Raw genomic sequence first — 25793 nt, 5'->3', positions numbered from 1 at the left:
TCGCAGGCGACAAGGGGTACGACTCACTGTTTGAACAGATGTCGGGGCCGATGATACACTTTCCGTTTCTAGAATACCCGTGTCAAGGACAGATACGACTTGTTCAACGTGTACCAGACACGAGTGAACGTTGGTAAGAGCTTGTCACGGAGGGGGCAGATGAGGGCCACCGGGGCGCGAGTGCAATGGGGGAGGTATGGTGGTCCCGGGCATGTTCGTGGGTGGACAGATATGGGGGAGGCGGCAGCGCCATGAGTTCATGAGAAAGCTGGTCGCGACGAAGGCTGTAAGACAAAAGACGGCGGCGGGAGAAGGACTCACAATAGCCAGGATGTTGATCGTCGGCGAGCATTGCAGGCCAATGCGCCCGTGAAGCGCGTCGGCGCGTCTGCACCCCACCTCTTCCGGAACGACCATGATCGCGCCAATCCTCCTCTCCATCTCCGCTCACTGCTCCGCGTTCCGTCGCACATATCTCGGGACCACACTGCTCTCCTGAGAACGCCAAACTTGCCTCGACGACTCGCCGCATCGCCGCAACCTCCACCGCATGCTGGAGCTTTCCTGCAACTCCACCCGGCCGGTGCGTTTCGAGTCGTGTAGGCCGTCCGTCGTTCTTATCTTGCACGTTTAGTAGCATGGAACTCGGACCTCACCGCGATAACGCCGGAGAGGCGGTGAATGGGAGACTCGAGAAGCGGGAGAGGGAGCTCAGCGGCGAGAGAATCCCCATTCATACCCTCCCCCTCGAAGTTCTCCACAACGTCTTCAGCTGCGTCTATGCCGCCTCGCAGATCACCCCATCCCACCTCGGCGCTGGTCTCCCCCGAGACAGCTTTGTGCGCCCCACGAAGACGACTCACACCGCATGGACCACACTCCTGGCAGTATGCAGCCTTTGGCGCAGGTTCATCTGCTCGACACGCGAGTACTGGCGCTGCACTCACCCCCACTCCCCGCGCACCGACTGGCTCAAGCTCTGCCTCGAGCGTGCCAAGGCCACCAGCCCCTGCCTCGATATCTACCTCCATGGCATCAACGGCCCCAGCGCGCCGTCCACCCTCAACATCCTTCGCCAACACTCTGAATACTTACGCACTTTGTCGCACGACGAGATGGGCATGGAATGGGCGCGTGCGCTTCGTGAGTTCTTGTCCAGCGACCCTCCTCTCCGCGCTCTCGCCATCTCCTGTGTGCGATGGCTCAACCCCATCGCCTTCGACATCCCCTCCTTCGTCCATCTGCGTACTCTCGTCCTTCGCCACGTGGATCCCATTGTGGACCAGTCGCTGTATGCGCAGTTGGAACACCTGGACCTCTCCGTGGCTCCATGGACGTCTGGCTGGAATGATCTCCACGAGATCCTATCGACGTGTACTAGCCTGGTCACACTATCCCTCCGCTCGTGCCTCAACCACCTCGACACCATCCCTCCCTCTGCCGGCCTACAGTCAGTCACCCTTCCACGCCTCCGCAGCCTACGTCTCGACCACCCTGCGGACATCCACAAGCAACTGCTCTCATTCCTCCGTCTTCCAAGCATTGCGCATATCCACATCACGGAAGACCTCATGGGAGTTATCAACTCGGGCACATACCGCGGCTTCCCCTCCATCCTCTCCGCCTGCGACGAGCGAGGCCTCCCCGCCATCTTCCCCTTCCTCAAGGACACTTCCACTATCGAACTGTCCACTCTCAACCAGTTCCTCTACACCTTCAAGGCGTCCCTCCGCGCCCCCTCGAGCTCCACGGAGGACTGCGCCTGTACCCTCATCCTCGCGACCGAGCACGACTTCAAGGGCGTGTTCCAACGCAGCGCGTCCCAATGCGTGCGCGACGTCGCGCACATGCTCCCCGGCGCGCGTGTCACCGCGGCCCACCTGTCGCTCGCATTCCAGGACATGACCTCGGCCGACTTCGCTGCGTTTTTCCGGGGGTTCCCGCACCTCACCGACCTGCGCCTGGCGGGGCAGGGGTCGCTTGTGCCAGCGCTGGAAGCCCTGATGGCACCCGCCGCCGCCGACTTTGGCGAAGACGGCGAAGCGAACGTGTCTGGTCGTCGATATTCTGCCCCGGGCTGCAACGCCTCGTCATCGGGACTCCGTGCAAAGGCGAGAACGCTCTGCTCGCGGCCCTTGTGGACGTGCTCGAATGGCGCACCGCCCGCGACGCACCGCTCCAGACGCTCAAGATGACGCTGATGTACAGCGACGAAGACGCCTTCCACGGCGCGCAGACGCGGTTCCTGCCTTCTCTCGAGGTGTCTGTCGTCGAGAGGGTGATGTGGGAGTACGTTGAGTACGTGGACAGCTTCACGCGTCAGGTCTGGGGTGTCTGAGGGGGCGCGATGGTGAGTCTCCATCGTATGTTCTGCTGCCTTCTCCTTCTGACGCGGCCGCATCAGAACGAGACCATGACGTCTTTTTTCGATCTCTACCCACACCAACTGTGATAACACCATTGTGCGGCAGTGACCCGTCTTGATTCTCCGTAAGACTCTGGACGTCGACCGTAGTTTGTATCACTCCATGCCTGCAACCGATGCATCAGCCACCCAACTCGAACCAATCTCAATACCGCCCACTCACCCCACGGATTACAGTCGCAAGAACCCACCAGCCGGCACAGCTCTGATTCCTTTCTGCGGTGCTCTGGTCTTAGCGATGTGTGGTTGAACACGACGCTCCCCGCCACCTCCATCAGTCGCGGCCCGTAAGTATGCTTGGGAGGTCGTGCGCGCGTTTGGGCGTGGGTCCACGCTCGAAGCCACCATCTCTGCGCCCACCGGGTGCCCGTCTAGAGATCGCGCAGGCGCGAGAATCAGAGGGACTCGAGCGAGTCCTGTATCGCGACCCCTAACCCGCTGATCATGTTCGAAAAGCTAATCGCAAGGGGACCTAGTCGTGCACGAGTTAGAACAGCGCCGCGCGTGGGTGGTTGAGGATCGAAAACTCGCCGTCTGTGTCATAGATGGTGGGGTCGTATGTCTGGCGCTCTTTCTCTGCCGCTTCACTTGACGCCGGGATAGATCTGTGTGGGGGATGCGTGGTTTGCGAGCTGAGGCGGCCTGACTGAAGCGGCCACAGGGAAAGAGACGACCAGGCTTTCCAGCGAACTTCTGAGTTGGTAGTGGCATCGGCGAGTGTATAGTACGGAAAGGTTGGACGGATGGGACGTACCGACATTCTTTCGAAGCTCAGTCTCTCCACTCCGGTTTTCCTCTGCTGCTAGATGAGCCCATCTCTGGGTGGGTGGACTTTACGACAGTCGGCTATTTTGCGTCCCGTAACCCGTTCGATGGGCTGCCAGGCCGGCTGACTAGGTTTGGATAGGTTGGAGGTTCATTTCTTGGAGCCCGTGCTGAGAGTCAGAGGGCAGTGGGGGAGAAAGAAGCAGAACGGGGAGGTCGATAGCAGAGCGAAGGCGGAAAGAGGAAGGGAAAGTCCGCACAAAGAGCGGCGAGGCGTCTGGGACAAGTGCACTTCTGCCTTGAGATCGAGAGCGCCAAACAAACTCTTCCTGAGCCGCCATGGTCGCGCTGCACAATCCTCTTTCTCTATCCCCGCTCACTATTTGGTCCCACCGCGCATACACTATGGACCACCTCACATCCTCCTCCCCCGACATCGTCCAAAGTGGCACCTTGCCTCAAAGTTAGCCTCGTTGCCCCGCTCTTCGTCAAGAATCAAGCTCGACTTGCCCAACGGACGGCCATTTATCCTGTGAGAGGTACGGCGGCATGGTGCAGTATTCTACTGTTTTCCTGATTATCCAAACCGGACAGAATAGACCTTGACTCGTCTATGCCCCTGGAGATGCCCAACGATGCTCAGGGGAGGCTCGCCGCGACACTGGAGAAAGCGTCGACAGATTTTGTCGACGAGAAGGCCTCCATCCATACCCTTCCGCTCGAAGTGCTACACGACGTCTTCAGCTATATCCGCACCACCTCCCAGGTCACTCCATCCCACCTCCATACATCCCACCTCGTCCGCCCTACAAAGGCGGCGCACACCCCATGGATCGTTCTTCTCGCCGTTTGCAGTCGTTGGCGCAACTTCATTTGCTCAACAGCTGAGTACTGGCGCTGCATCCACCTCTATTCCCCTCGCCCCGACTGGCTCAAGCTCTGCCTCTCTCGCGCGAAGCTGGCCGGCCCCTGCCTCGACGTCTATTTTCACGGCATCAACGTACACTGGAGTCTCCTCGGTGTTCTTCTCGAGAACTCCCAGCATATACGGACCCTGTCACACGACGAGATGGGCGATGGATGGCCGGACGCGCTTCGTGAGTTCCTTTCGAGCGACCCACTTCTCCGCGTTCTCTCCATCTCCGGACGAAAGCCGCGCCTCTCCTTCGACGTTTCCTCCTGCGCCAATCTGCGAAGTCTTGTCCTTCACAACGTCGTTCCCGTCATGGGTCTGTCTCTGTACACTCAGCTGGAGCATTTGGAACTCTCTGTGGCTCCGTGGATGTCCGACTGGAGTCATCTGCACAAGGCTTTGTCGGCATGCACCAAATTGGTCACACTTTCCCTCCGCTCGTGCCTTAGTCATCTGGTCACTACTTTTCCTCCTTCAATCCAGCCAACGATATCACTTCCACGTCTTCGCAGTCTACACCTCGAGCACCCGGCGGGGAATACACATCAGTGGCTCTTGTCATTCATCCATCTCCCACGCATCAAGCACGTCCACATCACCGAAAACCTTACGAGAGCTAACAGGGCTGGAATATCCTGCAGCTTCTCTTCCATCCTCCCCACCGCACCCATACAGCAATCTCTGTCTGCCATCTTTCCGTTCGTGAGGGATGCGGTCGCCATCGAGCTCTCCACGCTCAACCCGTCCTTCTACACCTTCAAATCGTTCCTCTGCGCTCCCAATGACACCACCACCGACCACCCCTGCGCCCTGGTGCTCACCCTAAAGCGCGAACTCGAATTCCACGGGTTTGATCGGCGCCTCCCTGCTTTGCCCACTTCTGCGCGGTGCCTGCACGACGTGGCATACATGCTCCCCGGTGCGAACATCACTACCGCGCACCTTTCCGTGGCGCTCGAGGACACGACCTCAGCGGACTTCGCCGGCTTCCTCCGCAGCTTCCCGCACCTCCTCGAGCTGCGTCTCGCTGGCGAAGGCTCGTTCCGGCCTGCCCTGGAGGCGCTGATGTCATCGCAAGCGCACGACGACGCCAGGACGACGCCGTTCTGCCCCAAGCTGCGACACCTCGTCCTCGGAGCCCCGTGCAAATTCACCCCGGGGCTGCTCATAACCCTGGGCAACGTGCTCAGATGGCGCAAGGGCCGCGGCGCGCCTCTCCACGCGGTCAAGTTGAACCTGACGCTGGCCCACAAACCGGCGTTCCAAAGCGTGCAGGAACAGTTCGCGCCTTCGCTCGAGGCGGAGGTCCTCGGGAGCGTTGCGTGGGTGTTCGTCGTGGACTTTGACGGGCTTCCTAGGCCTAGGGATCGGGTTTGGGGGATGTTGTGACGCTCGAAGGCGAGTTTTTCTTGCGAGTTTCGTCGCACTCCCCTCTGATGCCCTCCGGTTAGGTTAAGGCTGTGACGTCGTGCTAGATGTCTGTTCATGCCTGCAGCAGCCGTCGAATATTCACACCTGTACCTTCGATCATCTGCTGCCATCGAGTTCGTGCCGTCGCCGCGGCTGTCGAGGTTCCTACACACCGAGGGCGGATGTCCGACGGGCGAGGGTCACGGAGCGAGTGGATTCCCGGAGCGCGAGAGACGCGGCTTGACCGGTTCGGCGCTGTCGCGGACCGCGACGCACATCCGAAGGTCGGACGTCGTACAAGCGACCCCTGCGTCGCCGGCATCTGCACACTCCCGGGATATTCGTCCAGTCGGGAGAGTGCGCAGCGATGCACGAGCGACGGCCGTCTTGAATTGTCCCGCATGCCGTCGCGTGGCAGATTCGCGCAGCGTTGACGCGTTGACGGAGAAGAACGGGAGAGCAGGCTCTGGCGTAGCCAGGAAATGAAGTACATAGTGGCAGAAGTGGCGCGAGCGCCGCGGAGCCTGCTGCAGCTGACGCTCGGGGCAAGCCTCGATTTGGGTGTTCGGATTCGGAAGACTGACCGTCTCTGTTCTTGACTTCATCCTCCACTCTCCCCATCCCGCCAAATGTCCACGCGCATCCCACTATTTCACATATCAATGTGGATAAAATCACCCATCTTCCATCGAAATTGCCCGGAACCCCACGTTGTGGTCACGCAGGAGTCATACCTTCAGGCCGAGCGACCGAGGACTCGTCAAAAGTCTCAGATTCCGTACGGCTGCGTCCGCCGTCCAATGCATGCCGCGGCAGTACGTACTTTCTGATCCTTCGTTTCCGCGCGCGCGCGCACCTGCGCACACCCCTCCCCTTCACGCCACTGCTCCTTGGCGAAGCACATGCTAGTCGTTTTAGCACACGCACGGGCACTGTTCGGGCGGCGTGCACGGTGTATGGTACCCATTGCTCTTGCCCTTCCAGCGGAGTCCATGTCTCTGTGCAGCCACCGCTCTAGATCCCCGGGTTAGTGCCCTACCAACGCATTTTCGCCGGTGCTCGGTGGAGGAAGAACCGCCGTTCGAAAGGGGTGATGTGCGAGCACGAGATCGGGTGCGTTGAATTTGTGGAGGCGATGATGGAGAACGGGGAAATGCGGTACGAGGCGAGGTCTTTTCAATTCGTCCTGCGAGTATTCGATTCATTCCGCATACAATGTCGATATGATGGTGAGGAGGCTGTCTCCACGAACCAAAGGTCTGTCGATCTTTCTTTCTTTCTCGTTTAAAAATGTGTTCATGCGCCTTTGGATCGACCTTCACGTACCAATAAGTAGCTGATGTTGAGCTGTCGACCGTTCACTTGAGCTTTCTCTCATTCAATCTTATCTTATCTAAACACCTTTCCCTTAGATTCATCACTCAGGCCTGCCAAGGCCCAACCATGATGCATCGGTGTGTCCATGCGCACGATCTCAGAAGATGAGCTAGTGGATAAACATCTCGGACCTGGCTCCGAAGAGCGACTTAGACTGCTTCTCTGAGACCCCATGGTGTACCGCCAACCGATTTTCTAGTAACACCGGTGATAGCATCCGGTGCGCTGTACATGTCTCTTGTTCGACACAAGACGCTGAAATAAGGACGGATTGACGACGTAGTATGCCACGCCAGCCTCCAGGGGTGTGCTGGTCAGTCAGGATGTGCCTGGCGACGGCACTTCTGAAGAGCTTTCGAACACGGCTGCCAGCTGCGCTTGGCTAGTGGGCCAACCGTCTGTCTGATAGTCTTTGGGTTTGGGGATCTTCGCGGGGCTCCCTTCCCGCACTGACACGTTCGACAGTGCCGAGTGCTCGCAGCAGTCCGCCGAACGGCGGCGAACGGACAGCGTGCACTCGACGAGTCTGCTCCGCTTCGAAGAAGGTCGGCGTCGCGGAGGACTTGATAATCTGCGCATGTCGTGAGCGAACCTTGCGTGTACGTACGTGTGAGCGCGGCACATGTGTCTGCTGTAAGAGGTCAACCGGACATGTCTTCCACAGGACCGGCGTCGTATGTCGTGAGGTCAGAGGCACCCAGGTGGTTGTATACATCCATCATGCGATTCACCCTTCCACAGGAGGATCCACTGTTTGGCGATGGGAATTCACGCGGGAGAGGCCGGCGAGGGCGGACCGGCTCCTCGGTCCCCGACGACGGTTTCCATCCGAGCTCACCGCGGAGCGCGTGTCCGCGTGCTCGTCCCCCGAGATCGCGAACACGCGGCGCTGCGGGGTGTGCATGTGGGCGACATGCGACCTGCGCCGTTGCAGAGGAGCGTCCGCGCAGGCTCAAGCTCAAGCTCTCGCGGGCGAGTGGATATGTCGCCGTTTGGAGGACGGAGGGCAGGCACCCGGCTGAGCCCGGCGCCCATCACCGTCTGTGCGCCATGGAGGGTGGCAATTTATCCGGATCCAGTCGAGCGGCGTCGATATTGATGCCGCGAAGCGAGAGGGTTCACACGATTTGCAGCCGCCAACGAGATCGCCCCGGACGTCGGTCATAAGCTCCTCCTCCACGCCCGTCCGCCCTCGCTCGCCGCCTCCCCCACCACCCCCGCCTGCCTCCTCGCTCGCGCGTCTTGGACGATGCTCGATGGACAGCTCCGGCAGCCAGTTCCCGCTCGCCCGGGCTGAAGTGAGTCTCCCCTTCCACCCCACCCCCGCCCCGCCTCGCGCACACCGCTCACCTCCTCGCGCAGCTCATCGCGCTCTTCATCGAGTCCGTCGTCTTTGGTGTCTTCACCATCCTCTGCGCGCTCTCCGTATGGATCCTCTTCTCCCGGGAGCGCAGGCAGGCGCGCACGCGTCTCAATAGGATCCTCATCCTCACCTCCATCCTCATGTGGCTGCTTTCCGCCGTGGTTCGTTCGTCGCTCTCTCCATCGCGTCTTGGCCGCATCTGAAGCGACTGCATGCACGGCAGCACCTCTGCCTCGACATCCAGCGCGTGACCGTCGCGTTCATCATCGAGAACACCAGTCCCGACGGCCCCCTCAACTTCTTTCTCCGCATATCCAACCCTACCTTCCTCGCGAAGATGGCGGTCTACATCGCCAACACCCTCGTCGGCGACGCGTTCATGGTCTTCCGCCTGTACGTTATCTGGGCCCGCGACGTGCGCGTCGTCCTCTTGCCTGGCGCGCTCATCCTCACCACCGCCGGTAAGTGTCCCTGCGTCTTTTCACATTCTGCCTCCCCATCGTATGCACAGTGGCCGGCTTCGGCGCCGTCTACAAGATGGCGGTGACCACGGGCCCGACGTCGATCTTCGACCCCGCGTTCCAGCCCTGGCTCCGCGCCTTCTTCATCCTCTCCCTCATCGTCAACCTCCTCGCCTCCGGTGCGTCCCGCTCCGCGTCTCGTTCGGCAGCGATCTGACTCGCGCTGAACCCAACCCAGGCCTCATCTCCGCGCGCATCCTCTGGGCGAGCCGCCAGCTGCGGCGGGACAGCCCCGCCGCCGCCGCCGCCTCGCGCTGGGAGATCGTCGAGACCGTGGTGCAGTCCGCCGCGGTGTACTCGGCCGTGATCCTCGCCGTCTTCGCCACGTACCTCGCGCGCACGAACGGGCAGTACATCGCGCTCGACGCCCTCCAGCCGCTCATCGTGCGTGTCTCCCCCCTCCCCTGCGCCCCCCCACCCCCGCCCGTGTTCCCGCGTGCGCCTCTCGGTCCGACGAGCGCGGGCGCTGACCTCACCCGCGCGCACCCCCCAGGGCCTCACGTTCACGCTCATCATCACACGCGTCGGCCTCGGCTACACGCTCTCCGACTTCTCCGCCCGGCTGTCCGCCGCGCGCACCGGGCGCGCGCTGTCCACCGCCGGGCCGCGCAGGGGGTCCCCTCAGGCGTCGCGCGCGCTGCGCTCCAAGGGGGCGAGCGGGCCGCCCGGCGACGACGCGTACGCGTATCGCGGGCAGGAGTTTCTGGAGGGCAGCAGCGGGAGCAGCGCGCTGTGGAAGGAGAGGGACGTGGACGTGGTGAGCGTGGGGGGCGAGAGCGCGGTTTGAGCCTCGCGGTCGGAGGGTGTGTACGATGGACAGGACAGGACAGGACCTGATGGATTTTAGACCGCCACCCATATCTCTAGCGATACCTGCATAGTTTTCCTATACCCTACTTTTTTGTATGTCGTAATGACACGATCTCCTTCGAACGGATGTAATCTAGTCGCGTCGTGGCTTGGAACTTTCAAAAGCGTGAACCGTAATATCTGGATATGAATCTGATGGCGTGAAAATCGGCGCCAAGTATCGGGCGCCAGCCATTCAATCCGACACCGCGTCGTCGGGTCATCGACCGCACTGCATGTACATCTCCACCTCATTGCTTGCTTGTTTCTCTACAACCATCAGTAATTTGTCAAGATGATGTTTCCGTGACATTCAGTAGCAGCTGTCCAATACACTCTTTCGCTGCTCATACGTGCACGATGAGTTGCTGCTATTCTTCAGACATGACAAGCATAAGTATAGCTGGAATTCCTGCTTCTCTCCATATAGGCACTATGCATGCGCGACCTCCACCGCTCACATCCCCTCTTCCAGCGACCCATAGGCGAACCGAGGCGCTTCGAGACCGTTGCCGATCTTCCCGCGGCGGAACTGCATTCAGGATTCACCACGCGACGACAACGTGGTGGTCTGCGGCGGGGCGGCTCGTGCGCCGTCGCGCTTCCCCGTCGACTGGATCATGAACGTCCTCGGTCTGCACCAACACGGAACGACCTCCAGACTCCAGAGTCCCCGCCGGCGTGGAATGACCCACCTTGTGCCTCTCGCGCCCCGGTGCCTCGGACAGGGCGGGTGGTGGATCCGACACGTGCGTCGCCTGCCGCCATGCGACCAGAGATCCTTCGCCCACACGCCGCACCAACTCGCCCACCCTCGAGTCCAGGCCTCAACGTCAACGCCTCCTCCTCCGCTTGCGGATCCGACCCTTCCGGCGCTCACGCACCGACAAATCGCACGTGGCTTTCTCGATCTGCATGCGTTCCGCGAGAACTCCCGGCGGGTCGCTGCGAACGTCGCGACGACTTCCCCGCCCTCCGGACCGCGGTCTGGACTCGATCGTCTTCCTCGGCTCCGGCCGCGGCCCGCGTGTTCGCCACCCCACGTGCCGCGGTGATCATGATCATGGACGGCGGACCGAAACGAGGCCTGGCACGTTCCGCGGGCTCTTCCCCTTGGCTGCCTTCATCGCGCCCGTCCAAGTCGGGGTCCCGCTCATGACGCTCGTCCTCCGCCTGTCGCTCTCTTCGTTGCTCGAGGTCTGTGTGCGCGCGCCGTCCGCGATCTTCACGCCGCTCACGGAGCACGAGGGGGTATGCGCGCCGCCCGGGCGCGCTCAGTAGAGACTGAAATTCGATTATCGTGGATTGTGTTCTCGCCCGCGAGGTTGCTCTCCGTCCACTCGTTTCTGTCCTATGCCTAGGCCTCATCACCAGCTGACTGGGACGTCTCTTCCTCTTCCTGCCCCTCCTCCTGGTCCACCTGCTCACCTTTTCCGCCTCTTCCGCCCCCCACCCTACCTGCAATCTGCTTTGGCACCACCGTCGGCTTCTTCTGCTTTGGCACAACCGTCCTCGTCTTCTATGGCGGACCCGTCGTCATCTTGATTCGTTGCCGTCGTACATGATACGTCAGCACCATCACACACCGCCCGTGACTTACCGCGATCCCCACCTCCAAACAGCGCGTCCCCACGCCGGGCGCCATACACGGCCGTGTGCTTGAACGACCGCGCGCGAGACCGCGTTCGCGTACGCGAGGCGGAGTCGGATCTCGAGCGCGCCCGGGCGACGCGCGACGAGCCGCGCGAGCGTGCTGAGGAGCACCTCGTCCCCCTCGATGCACCCCACGGGAGACCCGACGCCGACGAGACGGAGCTACGCGCACAGCGCGTCGTCCTCCGCGAGCGGCGCGACGGCGGCGGACGCGTCGCGCCCGAGGACGAGCGTCCGCAGGAGCGGGAGCGCGCGGAGGAGCGCGCCCCAGGCGTCCGGGCGCACGCGGAGCGCGTGCGGGAGGTCGAGGAGGAGGGCGGTGAGCGGGAGCCCGGGGGCGACGCGCGCGATGGAGCGCAGGGCGGGGGAGAGGTTTCTGTGGAACGCGCGTCGGGTCGCGTCGAGGCCTTCCCGGGCCATGCGCAGGGATATCCGGGGCAGGCCTTCCGGGAGTTTGAAGAGTTCGATGGAGTGCGCGTCGTTGGAGCGTTGGATGAGCAGGTGGTCGACGTCCGCAAGTGGGAGGGAAGACGTCGCGGATGCTGCTGCTCTCGCCTGGTGGGGCGAGCATGCGCGCAAAGGAGTGGCGGAAGCATGAAATGTCTTCGTTGATCACCAGACACACGTTCTCGACCATGTGGACGCGGTTGAGAGACGGCAGTTTCAGGTGTGGGAGAAGGGTGGGGTGGACCCGATCTACGCTGCGGAGCCAGATGCTCTCGAGATATGGGAGAAGATGGTAGAATCCCAATGTCTTGGTCCCTGAACGGCTCAAGGAGCAAAGCTTCCAGCCCAAGATAGCGGAGGCTTGTGCAGGAGGCCAGGAGCGTCAAGACGTCCGCCCATGTTGTCGGCCAATAGAGCGTGTTACCACGCCGGAAACTCCCGAATTCCAGAAACTGCAGTTGGGAGCAGAACGCCGGGAGGTTGTTTGAACGAGTCCAGGGAGGCGAGGTGTTGTTCATCGAGAGGGACTGAATTGAACTTGCGGTGTCCAGAAAGGAGAAAGGGCATGGGCTCTCATCGAAAGTGATGGTAGTGTCGTAAATGCACACCGTTGGTACGCCAAAGTCGTCGACGGCGCCAGAGAGCAGCTGCAGCTGAAACCGGTCCCAAGGGTCAACGACACGGGGATGGTACCAACGTACGAGGGGGGACGCATATATGAAGGTAAGCGAGTTGATGTGGGAGGCGTGTATCGTGAGGGTCTCGTGAAAGGTGAACGGAGGGGTCTTTCTTGCGTCGAGGAAGACGTAGATGTCCAATACTCGCGCAGGGCTAGAGCCAGTGTTATGGCCTGCTCCGCCTATCCGTTTACGAGCATCGGCGCGCACCCGCAACGGACGTCTTAGCATACGATCACGCAGCCACTAATTAGTGTACATGGTTTATATGCCCGCCTCCGCATCCCTGCCTCGGCACGCGATTGCCTCAGGCTCCCTCGTCATCCCCCGCCTTTCCTTCCCTCCCGCTCTGCGAGCCAACGAGGACACTCGCGCTTCTACACTACCGTCCTTACACGCTTACGCCACCCGTACCCGCCTAATCGACACCCTCTCCCGCGCACGTGCGCCTACCCTTGTCCGCGCCCGCTCGACCTCGCCCGCGCTCCCGCGATCTCGCGCGCGCGACCGCAACAGCCAGAGCGCAAAAAACACACCATAGGCCATTCCGCGTTCCCACGGAGGGCGGATGATCTCCAAAGGCCGAACGTCTTGTGCGCGATGGCTTGCCAAGTCTTGCAGACACCAAGGATACTGGTCCATTCGGCAGTGGTGCGTAGTAGCGCGCGCTTGGATACGGTAAACCGCAGGTCCCCCGTATCCTCAGCCTGTCGTCGCATAGTAGGTTTCGAAGACCTCCATGAGAACCTCAGGGGGAATATTGATGATTTTCCGGGGATGATGAACGTACATTGCTGGGCTGTGGGGGGATATCCCGATGAGGATCGATATGCAGTGCCATGAACGCCAAAAACCATGGACTAATATGAGAGATTCTCACTTGCCAAGGAGAGAGCAAAATGTGCAGGTTGAGCGGTGTCAAGGGTTGTGACAGTAGTTGGAGACAGAGCGGAGTGGGTACCGCGGTCGCGAGCGCAAAAAACTCGCTGGTCGTGTTGAGGGTAGAAAAGGTAGCAGCAAGTTGAGTGAGTATACCGCGAATTGAGGGGGGCACATATAAGTACCTCCTATCCATACATGTACTGATGTGGGAATAAAAGCACTTGCATGTGTTGTGGCGGCCAGGTATGCATAGCGGCAGTGTCACCAGTGAGGTTTCCGGTGGGTATTATTTGGCAGAAGTTGAGCTAATATGTAGCTACTAGGGGTGAACAAAAGAAGCCAGCCGCGAAGCGCCTGGCAGTCTGTGGCGGGCTATCTAATCTTATCTTCAGGGGCGACGTTCTCCTTTACCTCGCACCACCACCTGCGCGCAACTTCATTCCAAGAACAACCACTTGAAAACATATGTATGACGAATCTTTGAAACGTCTCCGGGAGCACCCATCGGATCGGCATATTACTCAGGTAGGTACTCCGCTAGGAGCCCTCGAATCCGCGGTTGATCAAATTCGCTAGGGATGAAGACACCACTGCATGACGTGAGACCCGCCCGAGGTCTGCCCAACGAGTCATCATTCAAATTCTTGCCTGAGCAGGGATCAGCGGGAGCTTCCGTCCGAGGCGCTTCTGCTTGGCTCGGGCGGCATGCGTAACTGCTGCTCGATACGGGAATTCAAATCTGCACGCTTTGAAATTGCGACTAGTACAAGTTCGGGCGGGTTTACGCCAGAACATACACCCCAGGTTCGTATTCGTGATCACATAACAGCTGTGTGCGGATTTCAATCACAAATGAGAAGGATGTATATAAGACCACGGCACTTTCCTTCCAGTGGTCAATCGAACACGGTTCAACCTGTACCTTCACGCTCAACTCAGCCCCTGAGCCATGTCGACAAGTCCTCGCGTCTGGTTCAGTGAGCACTTCAAAAACTACTCAGGTTTTCGCTCTGACATCCCCCATAGTCACCGGCTCCTCCACCGGCCTCGGCCTCGAGCTCACCCGCCGCGCCCTCGCTGCCGGGGACACCGTCGTTGCCACCCTCCGCACCCCCGCCGCGCTCTCCTCCCTTTCAGCCGCCTACGGCCCCGACCACCTCCTCGTCCTCCCGCTCGACGTCGCCTCCTCCCCCGCGGCGGTCTCGGCCGCGTTCGACGCCGCGCTCGCGCGCTTCGGCCGGATCGACGTCGTCGTGAGCAACGCGGGCGTGTCCGTCCTCGGGGAGGTCGAGGGCACGCCGGACGACGTCGCGCGCGCGATGCTCGAGGTGAACTTCTGGGGCGCGGCGCACGTGCTGCAGAGCGCGGTGCGCGTCCTGCGCGAGCGCAACCCCCCGGGGGCGGGCGGGCGGATCCTGCAGGTCACGTCTGGGGTCGCGTTGAGCGGGTACCCGGGCTGCGGGTTCTACGCCGCGAGCAAGCACGGTGAGGGGCTCGCCTTGTTTGGTCGAGTCGTTGGTAGAGGTACTCATACTCGCGTCTCTCCGACGACAGCAATCGAAGGCCTGACGGAGTCGCTCGCTGGCGAAATCGACCCGGAGTGGAACATCCACGTACGTCCCACCCTGCCCTTCCGCTCCGGCCTGGCTCTGTGCTGACGCGCACTCGCAGATCACGATGGTCACCCTCGGTGGTTTCCGCACGAGCGCCGTGTCCACCGGCATGACCAAGACCCCCGCGCACCCCGCGTACACCAAGCCCACGCTCCCGTCGGCCATGTCGCGCGCAGCGATCCTCTCGAGCCTCGCGGGGACGGAGAAGGACCCGGCGTACCCGGTGCGCGGGGACCCCGTCAAGGCCGCGGACGCGCTGTACCGGTTCTCCGCGAGCCCTGCGCCGCCTGTGCGGCTGCTGCTGGGGAACGACGTCATAGGGCTGGCGAAGCACAGGGCGGCGACGCTGGTGGAGGAGGCGGGGATTGCGGTGCCGTGGTCGGCGGACGTGGAGGTGGATGAGTGAAGAGCGGGCCCCGATGAGGCGCTGGCTGCCTAATATGGCAGATGTATCTGTATTTTCTCAGTGACGAATTCATAGAAAGAGATGCTAGAGGTACAGGGAGTGTGGGACGCAGAAAGCGAGAAGGGAGGGAGTGTAACGATACAGTGTACGAGGCATCAAAAGAAAGCAGAGACCGTGCGATGGAGACAAGTCCCCTCCGAAAACGGGATGAGAGATCTGACCTTCGAGGTCGCGGTCAACGGCTACAGCTTGCGCCCACGCCGGCGTCCGGCAGCCTCCTTGAGATGGGTCTCCGCGCGGGCCACGATCCGCGACGCGGCCGCGGCCGAGCGTGTCATGATCTGGGACCGTTGCGCGTGGATCGCCTTCTTCGCTGGCTGCGGACGGCGCTTGACTGCAACCTCGGTGGGAGGCGTCGACTGCTGACCGGAACCGGAGGCAAGGGCGGAGGGCGGAGGGGCCTGCCCGGAGGCGAGCGCGATGCGCGCGGAGGAGCGAGACTTGACGTGCACCGCGCGCACGTACTTCTTCTTGGGCTTCGGTCCTTCCGACCGAAGAGCGGCAGAAGTCTCGGAGGCGAGCTCGAGGAATTCCCCAGCGGCGGGTCCGGCGATGGGTGCGGAGGAGCGGGACTTGACGTACACCGCGCGCACGTACTTCTTGGGTTTCGGAGCCACCTCTTCGACTTTGTCCGGAATCTCGTCGAGAACGGGTGGTTCGGAGTTGGCTTCGACCTCTGGGTGCGGGTTCGAGGGCGGATCTTGGAGGGGCGACGGGTCCAGGCGAGGAACTTCGGGCTCAAGCACTGAGCTCGGGCTTCCCATCACCCCCATGTGGACCTCCCCCACAATCGGGCCGGCCCTGACGCTCCCATGCGCATGGACTCTGAGGGCTGCAGGAACAATAGGCGTCGTGCCTTCTTGGTTCAGCACGATCGCGACCGGCCTCGGAGGCACTTGCGTCGTTGGCGGCGACTCGAACTGCTGCTGATCGATGAACTCCGAGAAGAGGAGGTCGTACTCCGGATCCCTAGATCTTTACGTTATTCGACGCCTGGAGCTCTAGATCTGTGACGTGCCCACTCACGGTTCGCGCACCCGGCGAGGGCTGTTGACCCGGTCCGCCAGCACATTGACAAGAACGCCGCGCGCGGCGCATTTGAACCTGTCCAGATCTACGTCAGCGCACGTTCTCGCTCAAAGAATGGGCGGAGTCCTACAGCTCGGAAGGAGTCCCGAAAGGCCTCGTGCCGTACGAACGGTGGTGGGCCATGGTGAGCGTCCGGAGATGTCGACGAAGCAGACATGGTGGTCTACCCACCGCTTATATACGCGGGACATGGTCGCGCGAACGACATATGCCACAGGCCTCGACGAAAGCTGCCGCTAGATGCGACAAACCACTCGCATTGACCGCAAGACGAACGGCTCATTGCGTAGCACCCATTCGCGGCCCGTGCACAGTACAAAGTGGTCAGGACGACGGTCTTCATGGATGTCAGGGGCTTGGTCGCTGGAACAGGGCTTCTTTGTCGAGCGGAGGTGCTGACCGCGGTAAAGAGTGCGAGACGGGTTCGAGAACCATGGTAAGGTCTTTGCGCTTGCGTCAAGGATTCCCAACGCGACAGCTGCTTCTTTATTAAGGATATGGCAACACGGATACAGAGGTCAGGCACGAGGATCCACACCTACGATCAAGTAAATATCGCCGCAGAAGTTGAGGGTAAAAAAACGCGGGTTCCGGGGTGCTTGCATAGAGTGAATGGACGTGTCGTCAGTCTGTGGACGGCGAGGTAAGTAATAGTGATGAAAGCCCGAATAAGTTCTTACCAGGCAGCATTGCGTTTGCGTCAGTGTCGTGAACAGGAATTGTGGAACTAGGGCCAATGCGAGGCAGGCACTGGATCAGGAACATGGGTCGTTGGTCCAGGTCGACGGGAGCGTAGCTGCGGCGAGCGGGCCCGAGCAGAAAAACGCCGGTAACCTGATGACATAATCGAAGCGTCTATTTCCCACCGACCTTCCCATAAATGCCCATCCAACCACCACGTGCACGTATCATGCATACAGCTGCAACGCTTACACCAACATGTAACAAAGTATATGCCTCCAATGCAGCGCTATTGTTACCTGAAGAACTCTGCCAGATGTGTAGATCTTCTAGGTGAGTACTGTGAGTGCTGCATGTCCCCGGGAATCCGGATGAGAAGATCAGATAAGTAGTAAGTAACAGACCACGGTGGTTGGTCATAGGCCGCGCAACATCAGCAAAGTAGGTGCAGAAACGATAGCGTATGATCGTGCACTGGGTCATTTGTAGCGTACGGTAGTTAGTGCTAGCGAAGACAATAGAAGGTAGATTAGTATCCAAAGAATGCAGTATCCCGTATTGTACGGCCGTCTGCTTCTTCCGCTATCAACTGATGATCGATTCTCGCGGGCAGGGCTATCAGGTCTGAGTGCGCGCGCGACCGTATATCGGTCATCTGTGGCGCATGAGATGATAGCGCTACACGATAAGAGGTCAGAGTTAGCGGAGGAGATGACAGAGAACCTACAGCACCCTGCGGAAGATTATCGTCTTCCGTCGTACACTGGGGCTCGCATCTAATCACACATATATGGTTCAATCGCGCAATAATCCATTTGGGGTAAATATGAAACAGCGGGTATTCTACACAACGCACACATTAGCAGAACAAAGAACTTACGTAGTCGGTGAATCGTGATGTAGCCGAGTACTTGAAGCCTCTCAACCAGCACATCTCCCCGAATTGAAGGAAGTGTTCCCTATCGTGAGTACTATCGAAGTGGTCAGTAACGGCCTGTAGAGAATTCGCATCTAGAGATTGCTTACCTGATAGAGGAATCAGTGTGGAGAGCGCAGAAAGGTGGGTTGAGTGCGGCGGGATAGACAGGTCGGGCACCATGGGCGCGAAAGGGTTAATTGGTTGGGGGCAGGGAGGTGGTCGCCTTGAGCGTAGATGCTCGCGTCTTCATTGTCTTCGCTCCCTCACTCCTCACCATGCTCTTCCTGCGGCTGCGTCGCAAACGGGGGAGGGGAAGGGGGTGTGAGGCTGAAGGAGAGGTCAGCGGGAGCGGCGACAGGGAACGCGGAGGAAGAGAGACGCATCCACTGGGTGAACTGGAACGCCTTCACGAGCCGGATCGTCTCCTCGACCGAGCGGTTGATGGGGAGGTTATTGATCGTGATTGCTTGTCCGGCCCCACCGAACGCACGATCAGCCGTCGAACGTATGCTGCTCCAATACGGACGCACCTAAGGATACCTTCATAGAGTCGATGAGAAAGGACCCGTGGAGGGCGATCATGCCCTCGTCCTGATGAAGATGCCGTAGTTGTGAGAGATTATCATGTCGGGGCGCGCGATGAGCAGGAGGTCCGGGCCACTGAGACCACCCTGCTTGCGAGTACAGCGAGTCGATCGAGGGCACACGAATTGGTGATAGGTCAGTGGTTACCGATGGAAGCAACGTTGAGTCGTTGACACTGTCGGCAAGGCTGAGGAATCAGTGTGAAGAGGAGGAGAAGAGGCGGAAGGGGATATTTTAACCAAAGTTCACACCTCGTGTGGACGGTGGCTCATCACATGTGACCGACCCGCCCCTATAAGCGCCATAACTTGAAGCCTCGCGTTCAGGAGGTGCACCGAGCTCACCCCGTTGCGAACCACACCTCGTGACTCATGTCGAGTCCGCAGATGCGGAAATGTAGAGAGAGGGTGGTCGTGTTGGCTTCGTGGAGGTGGAACCTAGGACGCAGAGTGGCGGCCGTGAGGGCGACGAGACGTCTGACATGAGAGGAGCCATGTCGATGTCGAAAGTGTGGGTACGGTGAACGAGATGCTGGGAGCAAATAATGATGAGGAGCTCACCACGTCTTGATACATGGTCGTGCGCGAGCGTGAGTGGCACATCGCACTTGGGGGATGATGGTGGTCGCGGGTTGAGTCCAGTAATAGGCGCGCATGCCTGCACACGCGTCCATGTCTCGGAACAACCGAGAGGAGGTCAAAGCGGGACGCCACTGCGGCGCCGCCGCATCGAGTCACAACAATTAGCAAGAAATCACCGTAAGCAACCTTTGGACTTCAGAATGTCGCTACCAACACGGACCTCCATATTAGTAAGTCTCCCCAGCGATATATATCTTGACTTAACTCTCGACCCACTCACTGCCCTCGCCCAGTGCCCAGTGCGGGCGTTTGCCGCGCTGCTCGCGACGACGATGGCGTCGAACAGAGCGCTTCGCTGACCCCCATAGTGGTGGTCCGCGGGGTACCACAGGCCTCCAGCCTGGCCCGACGATCCACATGGTCACCATTCCGGCCTTGAGCGCAGTGGGGGTGCCGTCAACCCACGCATGGTTGAAGTCATCGACGACAAGAATCGCAATGCGGCGTGATCGTTGGCTCGCGGTGAAGGTGGCGAGCTGGGAGAGCTTCGCGGAAAGAGGGTCCGGCGTTGGATCACGCGGGTTTAGAGGAGAGTCGAGACGGGCTCGCCGACGTTCTGAACGACCTGCTTGGCGAGCTCGAAATCGACGTTGTTGAGCAGCTTCAATTACGTATTGTATGCCTACAGTTGCCACAGCGGGAGGCCTAACTTTGCGGAGAGAATGGAATTTGACAAAGAGTGCATTGAATAGCATGTCTGGCAGCCGGCATCAGGGACGTAGAAACACAGAGAGGATAGACGTACAGGTGTTCACCCCGCACATCATTCGATAAGAGCGCGGGATTCTACGGTCGGACATGACCCACATAACCATGCGTGCGAATGAAAAGCGGCATGCCCTGAGCGAGCGTCGCGGTGACGGCGAGGTGCGACCTCGCTATAGCTCGCGGTACGTATAGAAGCGGATAAAAGCGTCGACGTACCACGCTCCCCCCAGGAACCCTGGACGTTGCTGAAGCGCACATGGCTACAACGGGCGCATGCGTATACTTGGCCGCCCTATCGGGGCACCTAGGGCAAGCGAGATATCCCGACACGGTATGATTTAGACGTCCACCATGAGAGGGGGTGACCAGCGCACCTTGGAATACCCATGAGCACTGGCCTCACGAGCACGGACCACGCGCTGGGCGTAGGACGAGCCAGGTTGCGATGCCCAAACGACCCCGCCGTGCGATGCTACATTTCTCCTGTAAATTTCAAGAGCTCGCGCTCGCATGTGAGCGTCGTGCGGAAGGTCGAGGTCCTCCAGGTGAGTGTCATGGTTTTGCTCCCGCGCATATTCTGCCACCGCGAGAGTGAGGACTTCGTTCTATGTGCAATGAACTATTTGCTCCCGCCTCGCTGTCTGGGAACTGGGTCGCTTCAAGGAACGCAAGGGGGAGATGAAATGCGCACCTAATGGAAAACAATGCTCAAATGAGCAAGGACACGAGCCGATGTTCCGTGTTTGGATCGCGTGTCCCACTTTAGAAGCAGACATTCTGATGAAGAAGAGGATTTTCATAGCACGACGAGATGCCGCAGAGAAGCGAAAAAGAAGAAGCGTCAAGAACAAACTAGGGGGACAGAGGAGGATGGGAGGAGGCAAGGTGGGACTCGCCGTCGCCGTCGCCGGACAGCTTCGGAGGACTCCGCGGCCCGCAAGCGATTGAACAGGCGCCCGCGCCGACGTCCGTCCATCCTCGCGCGCACCGTGTTCTCTGCCGCGCACACTGTTCGCGTCCTTGCAAATCGAATGTATAGCTCAATGCGAACCTCTTATGCACCCCACGCGTCCCATGATTCACCCTTGAAGGAGCGCATGATCATAGACGGTCATCGACTACAGCTTTCTGTTTAAGCTACTAGTGCCGGTAGTAAATACATCATATCCTGTATGCGGCCACAAAATGCGATCAAATTTCATAGCAAAGACGAATGAATGTCAGCTGCTGCCGTTCTGCTACCATCATTTGTCGTGCAGACAATAGACGACCTGTCCCGATATGGCGGTGTCGCGTGCTATCGGGCGCTACCGTGGAAAACACCTTTTGCTGATGAAGCCCGCCCGAAACCTGTGCGTTTCGCCTGTGGTTGTGCGGGCTCGGGATGGCTTCTTTCCGGCCCGTCTCACGTCCACCGAGTCGGACGGTAAGTATATATGTGCCTGCGCGCTCGGACCGGGGCAAGTGTTGCTCGATTTAGATATCGTGACTGGCAAGTCGGAAGCTGTAACCTCGGGCGGGTTGACCTCGAACTATGACGAGGTCCGCATATCTCAGTTGTCCACCGCCAGTCTCCGTCCTGGTCACGATCCACACAAGGCCGCACTGGCGAATGGACGGTGCTTTGATTGAACATCCTAGTGCCCTTCCTGTGAATCCAACTTCGACCTCGTTCTCTTTTCGCCGGCGATGATGACGGGACCCCTTTAGCTCCGCGAAAGCACGCCCTTTTCCCCAACTGCGAACCGACACCTGCATCCCGCGGTTGCCAGTCATGGGCTCCCCGCCAACCCCGGCGGGCCTGAGATCGTTGCTGGATTCGTCCAAACAACATCGTCGCTACCCTCCGCCCTGCCCTCCCTCTCCACCTAGTACCGTCCACAGCGCCGTCATCGCCGCGTTCGGCGCTGCGTCCCCGGGGAGCTGCGATCCAGCGAAGGCTGCGCTCGTTGCCGCGAAGGAACGTCCTATGTAAGGGCAGTGGCAAAGGATCCGGACAGAGCGGCGCGGTCCAGTGTACGAGGACGCCGAGTCCGAGTCCGCGGGCCCGTGGTTCGTGTATCTCGGGGGCCGCGGGCGCGACTGTACACGCACGAACCTGGGCCAGGGATGCACCGCCCTATTATGTAGGGTCTCATCAACCACAAGCATGTTTCGCGCGGAGCTGCGTTTACGTGCGCGCGCATCGTGGCCCGCCAGGCGTCCAGCGGGGGTTCTCGCGATCGCAATCGAACCAATGAGATTCCGAGCGAGGGGTGCTACTGCGATCGATGAGAGCGAGGAGGGGAACGGGGGGAGGGATGAACACGAAGAGGGGGGGGACTAGTGAGACAATAGACAATGGCTAGTAGCTGCGGGCGCAACAGACACGGGGCGGGGTTGTACTGGATACGTATACGGGAGACGGGACGCGGCCGACGACTAGGTGGGGGGTGCGCGAGCGCTCGTAATGTTCTTTTGGACACGGGGGCGGGGACAGGACGATATACAATAGTGTAGTGGGCAGGGCGGGGGAACGAAAGCGGTGGTGAGTAGCGTATGGGCGGGGTGGTATATGCAGACAGACGGTAGCGGTGCGGGCGGGGGATGCGTTTGCTTGTAATCTAAATATGCTCCTGATCCGGGAGAGCGGCGTGGCGTGGCGGGGGTTCCCATCCTATATGGTATACGAGACCGAACGAAGGCATGGCGAGTGTCCGACATGGTTAGACGATGCGTGGAAGGGGGCGGGGAAGCGGCGAGACGATGCGGGGGTAGGGTACGAGGCATGATGTCGGGGTGCGGCGAGTCCGAGGTGGCGTGGAAGAGAACGACAGGGCGGTGAAAGCGGGCCGGAGCATGGTGCGGACGAACTTCGATGCTTGAGAGACGCCAGGGGAAAATATGCATGTACAAGAAACGCGAATGATGCGGCGGGTGGGGAGCAGGGTGGGGCGACGTACGACAAAGGCAAAGCGTGAGGGACGGTGGACGAGGAGCGGCGAACGTGGCGTGAGGCGCGAGGAACAAGGGGGTCCAGAGTCCGGAGAGACGGACGAACGCTATGCGGGCTGGACGAACGCCCATCCCGAGCTCTTGACGTCCTCGCCCGCGTCTCCAAAGAAACGGTCGGTCTCGTACATCCAATGCATCGTGCCCACGACACAGTCCCGCATCCCACGCACGTAGGCCCGCGTCTCCAGGTCCCAGTCGCCAAAGTCATACTCCGCCAATGATGCTTCATTGGCGAGGAAGTGCCCGACGGTGTCCTTGACGAGGTTGCCGGCAAAATGAATCGCACCCTGCGGCGCGAAGCGGTGTTCGTTCATGACAACCGTGACGAGATTGCATGCGTGCGGACCGCGTGTGTAAGCGGCAATATCCTGTGCGCGCATGTAAGTTTGCCATCGAGGACGGTGCCTGAACCTAGACGGGCGGACGGGCGGGCCACATGAATCAAAAAAGAACTCACTGTCGACCAAGCAATGATGTCCGCAGCATCTTGTCGTAATCGTCGCAAGGCGGGGTGTTCGTAAACTTGCTGAGGAACGCTGAGGCCGCCCGCGTATATGATCAAATCGAGCAACAGCTTCGCGCCGGACGCGTCGCGCCGTGTCGTGATGTACGACTCGAGATCCGGGACGATGTGCTCCGAGACGTCGCGCGCGGTGATCGCTTGACCCAACCGGAAGGCGGCCAGGTGTCGTTGAAAGCGTTTGTGCCAGTCGCGCCGCGTCGTCGGACGGAAAGATTTGGCCCAGATGCTGGAAGAGGAAGGTGGGTTAAGACTCGGCTTGACTCAAGCACCACAAAGGGAACGGGGAAGACGACGGTTCGCGTGTTCGCCGCCCGCGATCACGCGACCGCCTATAGGCGCCCGAAAGTAGGGCTGCAGCACTTCTGGCGACGGCAGCCCAAAGACGGGTGCTAGGAGACGCATACAGTGCATGGAAACGATGAGATAAACCGTTTGGAACGGCCTCGTGGAGGGCGCGAAAGAGCACGGAGCCGAACCAAAGACTTCGGTGTCCCACCTCGCACGTCGCTGAACGAGAGAGGCGAGGGCCACGAGGCCGCCGCGAAGGACGAGATCGCCATCCACACACACAAAACCACCTCCTCGCCGCGGAGTGAAACAAAGGAAGGCAACGGATGCGGTGACGGGGCCACGGAGAAGAGGAAGCACAGGTGTGGGGTCGGAGGAAAGAACGACGGGCAACGGGGACACTCACGGGTCAAAGATCTCCTCGTCCGCATACAACGACGGCGGACGGTCGACCCAGTGCTGCATGATGATGAGGAACTTGGTGATGGCGAGCAGCTGCCCGAGGTCGGCCGCGGGGAAGCAGAGCGACGCGAGGAGGCCGATGCGGGCTCCTGGTAGGCGAGCCTCCTCTTGGGCGTCGAGGAAGAGCGACGTCGAAAGGGCCCACTTTTCCGCCTGCTGCGAGACGGCGCGGCAGTGGGAGCTGCAGCGCAGCTCGAATTGGGGGCAGCAGAAGGCCGGGAAGTTGGGGACGCGGATGCTGCCCATCGCCTGGCGGTCCTTGTGGGTGGGGGAGTGGGCGGCGATGTGGTGGTGATCAAGGCGCAAGGTTCGTGTTGAACCCCGACGCCCAGGCGGTGGAGGGGGGTGAAGGAAGAGATGGTGGTGGGCAGAAGAGACAGCGATACGCGCTCGGGGTGGGTCTCTGTGACAGATGGCTGGGGCCAGCTCGGCTAGGGCGTGTTTGTGACGAGGGCGAAGGGGCGCGTCGCAGGCGGGCGGTCGGGCGGGGTGGGGGCGTGGGTGGGCGGCCTGGACTGGGGCGGGGCTAAGAAGGAGGTTTAGTGGTGGCAGGCACGAAGGAGGAATACAGGGAAGCCATCTCCGCAGAGGGTACAAGACGGATGCGGACCAAGGCGAGGCGCACTCCCTCGCCCGCCCATGTTCCGCGCGCCTGCTGATCCCGCCCCGCGGCATCGTCGCGCCCCACCTCCGAGTCCCGGACCATTTCCTTTTGTTTTTCGGCCGCGCACCGGCCGCAACGCCGCGACATTGACAATAAGTATAGGCACAGGTTCAGACCGTCATACGCCCCAGCTCCAGCACACCAGGCCGTGAGTTCTAAGCTCAAAGCACTTAGCCGTGGAATTCGACGATCCTAGCCCTGCTCACGTACGCGACCAGGCGTTCTGTCGACGTTCGACGGAAAACGGAAGACAATAAGGAGCGAGTCTCGCGCGAAGTCACGTTCCCCTGGTATCTAATATCCTATCTCAGCTCTCGGCCCTGTCAATCCGGCATCGAGATCGTTCAGGCCCAGGTCCCGCAGCGCGTGCCTCCTCGACATCCTCGCGAGAATCACACGCGCGACTTCCAACGCGCGACTGACCGTTGTGTCGTGTTCTGGCAGTGATGTGCTGAGGAGCGGTTGGACGGTAGCGACGATTGACCTACAGAGCGACCATGTCGGACAGCGTGCCTTCGACATTCTCGGCGTATTGTCACGACGGTCGCGTGCAAACCGACACGCGACCGCCACCTTCAGGCTGAGAGTCCTGCGGCATCTGTTGGTGGCGCGTGAAGGACAAGACTCGCGTAAAGATCGCGTGGGTGTCCGGCGTCCTAGCGGGTTTTCGCACCGTGCAGCCACCGGCGGAGAACAGAAGCGATGGCCGAAGGTTGAAAGGCCGGTTGCGCGCCTCGTATTCTTGACCATTGCAAGCATGATCGCATCCGCTCCGCGTATAAATGCGGCTGATATCTGACTTCTGAACGTACGCCTTGGACAAGTCGCATACAACTCGGCCACCGTGCAGCGAGGGAATACGACGCTCATTGAAGACC

The 25793-nt window shown here is 60.4% G+C and overlaps 9 protein-coding genes across 9 annotated transcripts; 5 read left to right on the top strand and 4 right to left on the bottom strand.

Moving 5' to 3' along the window:
* Window positions 1-638: 638 nt before the first annotated feature.
* On the top strand, window positions 639-2338 carry BXZ73DRAFT_82061 (uncharacterized protein; the record flags this gene model as incomplete). Its single annotated transcript, XM_048023633.1, has 2 exons — window positions 639-2055; window positions 2112-2338. 2 exons carry the CDS (start codon window positions 639-641, stop codon window positions 2336-2338), a joined length of 1644 nt encoding a protein of 547 aa, XP_047872063.1.
* Window positions 2339-3803: 1465 nt separating this feature from the next.
* On the top strand, window positions 3804-5492 carry BXZ73DRAFT_107111 (uncharacterized protein; the record flags this gene model as incomplete). Its single annotated transcript, XM_048016830.1, has 1 exon — window positions 3804-5492. The coding sequence occupies one exon, from the start codon at window positions 3804-3806 to the stop codon at window positions 5490-5492; it is 1689 nt and encodes a 562-aa protein (XP_047872062.1).
* Window positions 5493-8146: 2654 nt separating this feature from the next.
* BXZ73DRAFT_82059 (uncharacterized protein) lies at window positions 8147-9561 on the top strand (the record flags this gene model as incomplete). Its single annotated transcript, XM_048023632.1, has 6 exons — window positions 8147-8188; window positions 8253-8414; window positions 8477-8714; window positions 8765-8893; window positions 8953-9158; window positions 9268-9561. The coding sequence occupies 6 exons, from the start codon at window positions 8147-8149 to the stop codon at window positions 9559-9561; spliced, it is 1071 nt and encodes a 356-aa protein (XP_047872061.1).
* Window positions 9562-11438: 1877 nt separating this feature from the next.
* Window positions 11439-13241, bottom strand: BXZ73DRAFT_82058 (uncharacterized protein; the record flags this gene model as incomplete). Its single annotated transcript, XM_048023631.1, has 6 exons — window positions 11439-11831; window positions 11902-12038; window positions 12148-12582; window positions 12611-12623; window positions 12937-13107; window positions 13191-13241. 6 exons carry the CDS (start codon window positions 13239-13241, stop codon window positions 11439-11441), a joined length of 1200 nt encoding a protein of 399 aa, XP_047872060.1.
* A 990-nt stretch (window positions 13242-14231) lies between these two features.
* On the top strand, window positions 14232-15301 carry BXZ73DRAFT_55762 (NAD-P-binding protein; the record flags this gene model as incomplete). The annotated part of the gene is made up of 4 exons (XM_048021390.1): window positions 14232-14259; window positions 14309-14767; window positions 14837-14895; window positions 14954-15301. The coding sequence occupies 4 exons, from the start codon at window positions 14232-14234 to the stop codon at window positions 15299-15301; spliced, it is 894 nt and encodes a 297-aa protein (XP_047872059.1).
* Window positions 15302-15543: 242 nt separating this feature from the next.
* Window positions 15544-16573, bottom strand: BXZ73DRAFT_107107 (uncharacterized protein; the record flags this gene model as incomplete). Its single annotated transcript, XM_048016829.1, has 3 exons — window positions 15544-16330; window positions 16388-16465; window positions 16521-16573. The coding sequence occupies 3 exons, from the start codon at window positions 16571-16573 to the stop codon at window positions 15544-15546; spliced, it is 918 nt and encodes a 305-aa protein (XP_047872058.1).
* Window positions 16574-18313: 1740 nt separating this feature from the next.
* BXZ73DRAFT_107106 (uncharacterized protein) lies at window positions 18314-19210 on the bottom strand (the record flags this gene model as incomplete). Its single annotated transcript, XM_048016828.1, has 3 exons — window positions 18314-18516; window positions 18581-18641; window positions 19196-19210. 3 exons carry the CDS (start codon window positions 19208-19210, stop codon window positions 18314-18316), a joined length of 279 nt encoding a protein of 92 aa, XP_047872057.1.
* A 1160-nt stretch (window positions 19211-20370) lies between these two features.
* On the top strand, window positions 20371-20932 carry BXZ73DRAFT_82056 (uncharacterized protein; the record flags this gene model as incomplete). The annotated part of the gene is made up of 2 exons (XM_048023630.1): window positions 20371-20529; window positions 20648-20932. 2 exons carry the CDS (start codon window positions 20371-20373, stop codon window positions 20930-20932), a joined length of 444 nt encoding a protein of 147 aa, XP_047872056.1.
* A 2093-nt stretch (window positions 20933-23025) lies between these two features.
* On the bottom strand, window positions 23026-24497 carry BXZ73DRAFT_93035 (terpenoid synthase; the record flags this gene model as incomplete). Its single annotated transcript, XM_048026565.1, has 3 exons — window positions 23026-23346; window positions 23436-23727; window positions 24196-24497. 3 exons carry the CDS (start codon window positions 24495-24497, stop codon window positions 23026-23028), a joined length of 915 nt encoding a protein of 304 aa, XP_047872055.1.
* Between the last annotated feature and the right edge of the window lie 1296 nt (window positions 24498-25793).

This window comes from Epithele typhae (genome assembly GCF_022376455.1).
Source record: "Epithele typhae strain CBS 203.58 chromosome Unknown BXZ73scaffold_100, whole genome shotgun sequence".
NCBI classification, from domain to species: Eukaryota; Fungi; Basidiomycota; class Agaricomycetes; order Polyporales; family Epitheliaceae; genus Epithele; species Epithele typhae.
This window is presented reverse-complemented; position numbering and strand designations above follow the sequence as displayed.